General features: G+C 38.1%; 1 protein-coding gene across 1 annotated transcript; it reads left to right on the top strand.

Annotated features, from left to right (window-relative positions):
- The first annotated feature begins 522 nt into the window (after positions 1-522).
- Positions 523-8188, top strand: fscn2a (fascin actin-bundling protein 2a, retinal). Its single transcript, XM_041971382.1, has 5 exons — positions 523-1520; positions 6224-6380; positions 6605-6726; positions 6839-7006; positions 7151-8188. The coding sequence occupies exons 1-5, from the start codon at positions 698-700 to the stop codon at positions 7354-7356; spliced, it is 1476 nt and encodes a 491-aa protein (XP_041827316.1). The 5' UTR covers positions 523-697; the 3' UTR covers positions 7357-8188.
- Positions 8189-8741: the final 553 nt, after the last annotated feature.

The raw sequence follows: 8741 nt of genomic DNA, 5'->3' as shown, positions 1-8741 counted from the left end.
CATCCAACTTGTACAGACATAAAGTGCACCATGAAAATGGTCAAAAACTCTGTTAAAATTGTGTTTGCATTGAAAAGCAGCGGGGTGCAAACAAAAGCACCTTTACTCTCTGGACATTCTCCAATTAGTCTGTGCAGATCAAAGCTAGGATAATCCTTGGGCTGGAAACGGACCACTAGTACGTGGACCTAATTTGAGAACCAGTAGAAGACTAGTTGACAAATAAGTGAGTCAGTGTTTGTACAGGAAGAGATGACAGGCACTGACAGAAAAAACAGAGGAGATAGCAGAAAGTGGAAAATGTGAAGAAGACATGAAAATGAAACTGAGCTGTGCGTGCATTGGAGAAGGAGAGGGAGGAGGGGAGGTTTGCGGTTGGTGCACTGGTATGTGACGTCAGCGGCTTGTTGGATTGAGGTGCTGTGTCCTGCTGATTTTAATCCTAACTCATTAAGGAACTGAGAGCAAGTGCCTGTGCAAGCCCTCTGGGGAGCAAGAGAAAGTGACAGAAGAAGGAAAGAACACTTAACTATCCATCAAGGGAGATAAGTGGAGTTCATGGTTTGAGACCCAGAAGAACGGAGAAATCCAGCATTTAATTTAGCTTTCAGTCTCATGCCTGCCTTTCCTTGGTGCCCTTTTCCTTGTTTGTCCTAAACCTCTCTGATTGCTGTCTTAACGTGCAGCCTGTTCAAGCATGCCCACAAACGGAATTAGCAGGGCTCTGAAGCTGCAGTTTGGCCTCATCAACTATGAGAACCGTTACTTGACAGCTGAGACCTTCGGCTTCAAGGTGAATGCCTCGGGCATCAGCATGAAGAAGAAACAAATCTGGACCTTAGAGCAGGACGAGCAAGATGGTCAAGTTGTGTTCCTCCGCAGCCACCTGGGACGCTATCTGGCTTCTGACAAAGATGGAAAGATCACATGTGGAGCCGAAAAACCTGACCCTGAATGCCGCTTCCTTATCGTGCCCCAGTCTGATGGTCGCTGGGCACTGCAATCAGAGCCTTATCTACGTTACTTTGGAGGCTCGGCTGACTATCTGTCCTGTTTTGCCCAAGCCATTGGGGAACAAGAGCTATGGGCCGTTCATTTGGCTTTACACCCACAGGCCAGCCTGCTCAGTGTGGCACGCAAGCGCTACGCCCATCTGTCTGCCTCAGATGGAGAGATCTCAGTGGACAGCAATATTCCCTGGGGCGTGGACTCACTGGTCACCTTGGTATACATGGAAGGCAAATACAGCCTGAAGACCTGTGACAGCCGTTTCCTCAGCAACGACGGCAAACTGGTGAAGGAGAACAACAACACAACCAGCTTCACACTGGAGCTGAAATCTGGCAAGCTGGCCTTTAAGGACTGCGATGGCAAATATCTGACACCTGTGGGCCCCACAGGAACCTTACGCTCCGGCCGATGCTCCAAACCTGGAAAAGATGAGCTGTTTGATCTTGAAGAGAGTCATCCACAAGTAGTTTTTCAAGCTGCCAATAAAAGATTTGTTTCTGTCAAACAAGGTAATCATCTTGTAATACAGTCTTGAGAATATAGTATAAAACTGACTAAATGATGTTTCATAAAGAGTACTAACCTAAGTAAAATCCAAGTATTTTAAAAGATGAACAATGAGATGTGATTCTATGTGTATATTTAACAGAAATATTTATGTAAAATTAAGTTGAGTCAAACATGGACAGTTTTACCATGTTGGCTAAGTCTAGCTAGAACCCCTTTCAGAGTTCACACTAAGAAATTAAAGAAAAAAAAAAAACTTCATGATTAATAATGTCAAAATGATAAAGTATGGTTCTGAACTCAGTCAGCAGCTGTCATAAATCCTTGTGCACTTTAGGGCAAACGACACTAGGTGAGGCTATTTTCAAATCCTTAGAGGCTAAAGAAAATTTGCCCTGGCTTCATTTGTATCAGTAACGTGTGTAGTTTGGGTTTTATAACTGTCTTGGTTGATCAGTGGCAGTATCCAACTTAGTTCTTGTATAACTATCGATTGACTTAAGTATTTTCTTGCATTTCCATATTTAATCTTCAGATTTCAAAGATATTTTCAAAATATAATCAGGATAAAAACATAGATGTCCCCAATTTGGTTCAGGTATTGCCTTCAGCCAAACATTGGGGCATGCAGACGTAAAGCAGCTCAACAGTGTCATTAAACAAATGAATCATGCTTTAAATGAATCAGTACCATAACTGGCTGTGTTGGATATCAAGTGGACTAAAATATTATACTTCTTACAGTGACAGCCTTGGTTTATTCGTAGTTATGCTACAGTAATTAACAAAGAAATCAGATTTACTCATTGAGGAAAAAGAAAAAGCTTTGCTATTTTTGACTAGTTGTTTCATTCAGAATGGTTGAAAGCCATATTGTGGAGGTCACTGTGGTAATGGGCTTTGTCATTTTCACTGTGCGTCCATTGAAGATTAAGTAGTGTGCAAATGACTCCAGGGTCGATCTAAGCCACAGGGGCATCAATTACTATCAATGGCTTGTAAGCCTTGCAGCTTCTCACTCTTAATGTTGCAATAACGTAGCAGCAGCTACAGGCAACATGGTCTCTTTTTAGCCTGCATGGTGTGACCAGCTCAGCTGACTACAATTACAGTGTCAGAAAAGTGAGTAAGTATACTTAAGATTTAATTAAAACAATAATTCCTTTAAATATTATTACAGAACATCTTCACTGTTTAATAGTAAACTAGCTCAATATTGCATATTTACTAAAGGGGATTCTTAGGCTAACTTTTGATTGCAGGTATTATTAAGCTTATGCATGAATATAATTGGAACACTATGAGGGCTGCATTTCAGCAAACTGGCACTCAGTCTTTATTAAACAGTACAAAATCGTTTATTTTCTACTCAAGTATTTAGCCCTGTGGCAGCTCCATGTTTTTTAAGGAACAAGGTACTGAAAGCTGCTTAGTGGGCCCTGCAGTGCAGATTTGCATTTCACCACTCAGGGAATTACAGCATACAAATGAACAGGAAGGGTGGAGGGGTGACTGAGGGGGATTAGGGTTGTAACAGGATTAAGAGAAAGGTTGGAGGATATTTCTGTGACACCTAATTTGAACTACAGCAGACACCGTTGAATTACAGGCTATTTGTCTGTGTATTCGCCACCTCCTGACACACCTCACCAACCAGAGTTTAAACACGAGGATTAAATAAGTAACACTAGACTGACTGCAAGTGAAGCATTCTACCTAAAGAGCAGGGGACCAACTGACTGGAAAGATGAGCACACTTTTAATTTAGTTTTACTTGCACAATTGCTTTTGTATGTTAAACTGATCACATGAGTTGATAATAGGGGGTGCGCTTTAACAGAAAACGTTCCAAAACAATTGGGAAAAAAGGGAGAAAGAACAGGAAAAGTTTGCTAAAATAAGAATTTATTCAAAAATACTTTCTGCCCAAACTATTTCTTCAGTGAACTTTTGCACACTTAAAAGAGGAAACAGACTTAAAATCTGATGTATTATATGGTTTCATGGTGGAGAATAAAAAGCAAAAACATCCAATTTATGCTAGTAGAAGAACAAGATATGTTGTAAATGTATTAGGGGGTGGGACTTGATAAAAAAAAATATCTAATTAATTGGTGGATTTGGAATTAATAAATCTTGATTGATTGCATTTCAATCACATAATATTTGCTGCAAAAAGCAACCTTTTTTTATTATTATTATTGATTTTACTGGACAACTGGATCAAATAATGGACACAGACAATAACAAGGTAAATTTAGGCTATAGTAATGTCTGGAAAAATGCATTTAATTAATTTAATTAATTTATTGCATTTCAATTTAAAACAGTAGAAAAAAAAGAAAATATCCCTGGCCAAAACTGAACACTAAAGTTCCATTTTCTACTTCTCTGTCTGTTCTCTAATTAAGAGAGAACATGTTACAGAATTTCAAACTTTTAAAATGTTTTTGTCCACACTCTTAATGGGCATTAATATCTAACGGAAAACCAGGACAGGATCAGCCAGTGGCAACTTTTCATTTTCATTCTGACCTTCGTCATCTCCCACTCTGACTACAGCTGTGAGTGCTAGGGCAGGGCATATCCAAATATCGATATTATCAATACCAAGGCTGTTATTGGTATTGATCGATACCAACCTGATGAGATCGATATTTTTCTAATATAGTGCTTTGAGGGGAAAAAGCCAAAAAATGTGAATGAAAGCCAATAAATAGTAGGTTTTGATTTTGTTTAGACAAACCGAGCAGCTGTGTGATAAAAGGAAATAACAGTTATTTTATTTTGTTATTTTGTTGATGTTATTTTATATTGTTTACAAAGAAAGCTTAAACTTATTTTTTTTTGTTCTGCCATTCAGTTTGTTAGTAAAAAATGTTTTATTTGACAATATTTTTTATACTGTTTGATTATGATGATAAAAATGACAGATAAAGACAAAAATATTAAATGACTGTGAAATTTCAAGCAAAAAGTATCTGTATCTGTATTGGTATCAGTATCTTTATTGATACTGATATTGATATCAATATCAGGTTCCGCAATATTAATATTGATATCCAGGATTTACTTGGAATTGGATCAATATCAAAATTTGCAGATTTCTCCCAGCCTTGTGCTTTTGCATCGAGGAGGGGCCTGCAGCAGCATTCGTGGCTCATTGAGAAAAGTAACGATATGTGCTTTCATGCTAGTCTCCAATAGACTCCAAAAACACCAGAAACAGTTGCTAGATTTGTTGCTAGTCATTTTTTTAAATAAATTTCCTAGAGGGGTCTGAAAACTTGCTAAATATTGCCCAAAGTCACTTTGAAATGTACATCATTGTAATCGGTGTACCAGGAAATGTGCACTGACAAACAGTCTGCATTGTTTGTTATGCAAACAGCAATTAAATGCATTGATTTAATTAACACAAAAGTTTTTTTTTATAATTATTTAATCAGAATTAACCTGTTAAAGTCCCACTCCTAATATGTATGTATAGGGAACTATAAAGATAGTTCCAAATATACAATAAAGGATTGTATAACTAGTGTTTTGTTGAGAGGTCCTGGAGAGGTAGCCATTAGAACTACTAATTTCTTGGCTGCCGTCACACAGGGCTGCCACAATTTACAGGATATATCCATGACTGGGAATCTTGAACTGTAAGAAAAGAAACAATGCAGGGTCCATAGGAAATGCAGTATCTGTTAATTGTTATGTAGTGTTTACTACCTTACCCTAAAACAAAAACACTTCTGGGCAACCCCAAAGAGAATGCTTTGGGCAGATCATGTGGTATGGATGAGGAGCTAACCCCATCAGTATCTTTTCTGTGGTGTCCTATGAGTACAGCAACATATATTAAAATTAATAAACTGATGGCTTGGGTTTTCATAGGGCAATTTAAAATAATGTCTCAGACAGAATCCCAACCAGTGTCCACCTGCAAAATTTCCATTTCTTTTGTTCAATTCCCCAGTTAAGTCAGTAGATGCCACTGCTGAGATAAAGAACAGATCTAGGCCATATTTAGGACTAATTGGAGTCACTTTTGGCACTTATGGCCCAAGTAAAACCCACATTTGGGCCAAATATTCCTTGCTGTTCAACTAAGTTAATTAATTAAACAAAACAATCAAAAAGAATTTTTAAGCCTTGACCTCATAACTGTTTAAAATCAGGCATCTTTTCACAGAGCACTGTTTTGTTAGTTAAAGTACAGAGCTGAGACTGGCATAAATCCATGTAAGTAATACTTCGAACTAAATAACTCTAAAGTGAAATATACACTTTAATTGTTAATTAAGATGTGCAAATTAGAAGCTCATTGATCTGGCACAAGTCTTTAAATAAAACTGTGCCAAGGGGCCACAAATTAGTGCATAGCTGATGAGGGCTATTTCAGATGGGGGCATGAAATACTGTACAATGTCAAACAGCTGAAATAAATTGTAAAATGAAATGTAACTTTTTATTTTACAAATTATAAGATCTAACCTGCACTGCTGCCTATTTGCGTCACTGCACAATGTGCTGCAACAACAGCACAGGCTTCTTAATTTATGCTGAATCATTGCTGTAACTGTCTCTTTGGTAACACTTAAATAAAGAAAGGGGAGACGAAAATGGCATTCAGGAGGATAAAATACTGTAATCCAGAAATTCTAGCAAACACAACAATTATCATGCATTTGTTTTTCTTCTGTATTACCAGGGGTGAGTATTTCAGCCAATCAGGATGTGGAGACAGACATGGAGACCTTCCAGATGGAGATAGATAAGGAGAGCAAAAAGTCCATGTTCAGAACCAATGGTGGCTCCTATTGGACTTTAGTGAGTCATGGAGAGATCCAGTCCACTGCCACAGAAGTGTGAGTAGCCTTTAAAGCTGTAAGAGAAGCGCTGTTTTGCAAGTTTGTAACAAATTTTCAGTTTGTTGTGGTCACTCTAGTGGTTACCTGCTATCCAGTTATCTTGCATTATGTACAGCACATGCTACATACTACTGTTAGTTTTTATTCTGAGCTCTTCTATCATCACATTTATTTCACAATGTATCTAATTGTATTTATCTAACCCATCCACGACACTTCAGAGAGGTCAACACAATGTTTGACATCGAGTGGCGAGGACAGAGGGTAGCCCTCAAAGCCAGCAATGGAAAGTATGTGTGCACAAAGAAGAATGGGCAGCTCTCAGCGGTCAGCGATACAGTGGGTAAGTGCTTTCAGGCAACTCACTTGAGATTCAACCTTTGTTTTTGCTTGAAATTCTTATATTACTTTGTCAGCTGTTTCGGCACATGAGCAATATTTACCTCTCATTGCAGGTGATGATGAATTATTTCTGATGAAACTCATCAACCGCCCAATTCTGATCCTTCGTGGCGAAAATGGCTTTGTGTGTCACCACAAAAACTCCAACACTCTGGATGCGAATCGATCCATCTATGACATTTTCTCACTGATCTTCAATGATGGCGCCTACAATATAAAAAGTCAGTGTTTTCATGTGTGAGCAGCATATTAAATGTCAGCTTTATGATCAATATACTTTCTGTTTCAATATATATCAATAGAGGATACATCTATCATAACACTGAATCAAATGACTGGAGTATAATCAGTTGACCTGTCCTCAGGTGCGAATGGAAAGTTCTGGTTCGTCTCAAGCAGTGGCCTGGTCTGCTCAGACGGAGAAAAATCCGAGGACTTTTTCCTCGAGTTCCTGGAGCACGGACGCATCGCCATCAAGGGCTCCAATGGGAAATACCTTCGCGGAGACCAGGGTGGCACGCTTATGGGTGATGGCGCATCTGTCGACTCATCTTCTCTCTGGGAGTACTGATGTTTTCAGACCCCGTCCTCAAAGAGGGCCTAAGATCCAGGTGCAAGACCCGCTTTCATAAGGTGAAATGAAGCAGACTGAAAGAACAATCTGCCTGTTTTTATACTAGGTACCCAATTCCAAGTTTTTGCTGTTTTTTGATGTTTTTTAATTGGAAACACTTTAGAAGCTATGTGGGTCTTTTCTTGTAAAGGTTAGATGTTTTGTCTTTCAAATAACAAATGCCAACATCAAATGACACACACTGTGTGTAAATTTGTAATCTCTTAAATGGACAGCAAGAGTGGGAACATACTGTTTAACAGGCATAAATTAGCAACCAAATGCACTTGTCAGTAAATAAGCATAGAGAAATAAGTTGATACTACCCAGCACGACTCTCTGGCCCTGCTATTACTTTCACATATTTTCTTCTTAGTTAATACAGAAAACAGGTTCATAAATACAGGAAGAACTTCAGTCTCTTTTCTTGCTGGCACACTAGCTAAAAACAATGCGTAGTATATTCTGCAAAATATAAATGAAATAAACGAAGAAAAGATCAGATCCTTGGCAGAGAAGAAGACAAATTCTGACTAACATTCACAGACAAACTGAAAATGAGAAAAATAAAGAATAATAACAAAAAAGTGTGGCATCATTTTTTTTTTATTTATTTATTTTTTTTAACAAGATATAAGTATGGTCATTTACAGAAACAGATTTAACTTCATTTTGTGCAGAAGCTAGACTGCTAGGCAGCTATATTCACTTATACAACCAATCAACATCCGTTTTGAGCTTCCAAATGATTTCATGGCTTGGACATGTCCTATAAAGAGCAACGTGTTCAGTGGGGTGCACTAAGCAAAGGTAATGCACCATTGTCTTGAAAAGCAGGAAATAGCTCTGCTAGTGGGGCTTTCATTTATCTTAATGGATCATTTACAGCATACATAAAAGAGAAATATGAAGCTAATGAAGTGGACATGAAAAAAATGAATGTCATGCGTCTCAGCAATACTGTAGATCTACTGTACAAATTACGTAGGTCAGCCTTTCTGCAAACACTTAGATCAGACATAGAAAGAAATATGTCACCAGAAACTACAGAAGGCACAAGTTTAAAGCATGTGTGAAGTATCTGGTGAACTTAGAAGTGTTTCTGTGGTGTTCTGCCTGGAGGCCTTAATCCACACTATGCTCTATATCCCTTCATAATCAGTTTTCCTGAGAAGAGGTGGGTAATATAAGTAAATAAAATGGATTTTGCTTCTACATATTCCTCTGAAAATTGCAGAATGGCTAAGTGTTGTGAATAACATCATAAAACTTTCTGAGCCTTAAAAGAGACTAATATTAAATGATCACACTAGATCACAATTTTTAGAAATATTTTTTTTTGT

Source organism: Melanotaenia boesemani, chromosome 2, assembly GCF_017639745.1.
Source record: "Melanotaenia boesemani isolate fMelBoe1 chromosome 2, fMelBoe1.pri, whole genome shotgun sequence".
NCBI classification, from domain to species: Eukaryota; Metazoa; Chordata; class Actinopteri; order Atheriniformes; family Melanotaeniidae; genus Melanotaenia; species Melanotaenia boesemani.
Note: the sequence above shows the minus strand (reverse complement) of the source record. Positions and strands in the feature narration are given on the sequence as shown.

Coding starts and splice junctions, on each gene's coding strand:
- fscn2a (XM_041971382.1), top strand. CDS start 698: ATGCCCACAAACGGAATTAGCAGGGCTCTGAAGCTGCAGTTTGGCCTC. Junction 1,521..6,223: donor ATTTGTTTCTGTCAAACAAG/GTAATCATCTTG, acceptor CTGTATTACCAG/GGGTGAGTATTTCAGCCAAT. Junction 6,727..6,838: donor AGCGGTCAGCGATACAGTGG/GTAAGTGCTTTC, acceptor CTCTCATTGCAG/GTGATGATGAATTATTTCTG.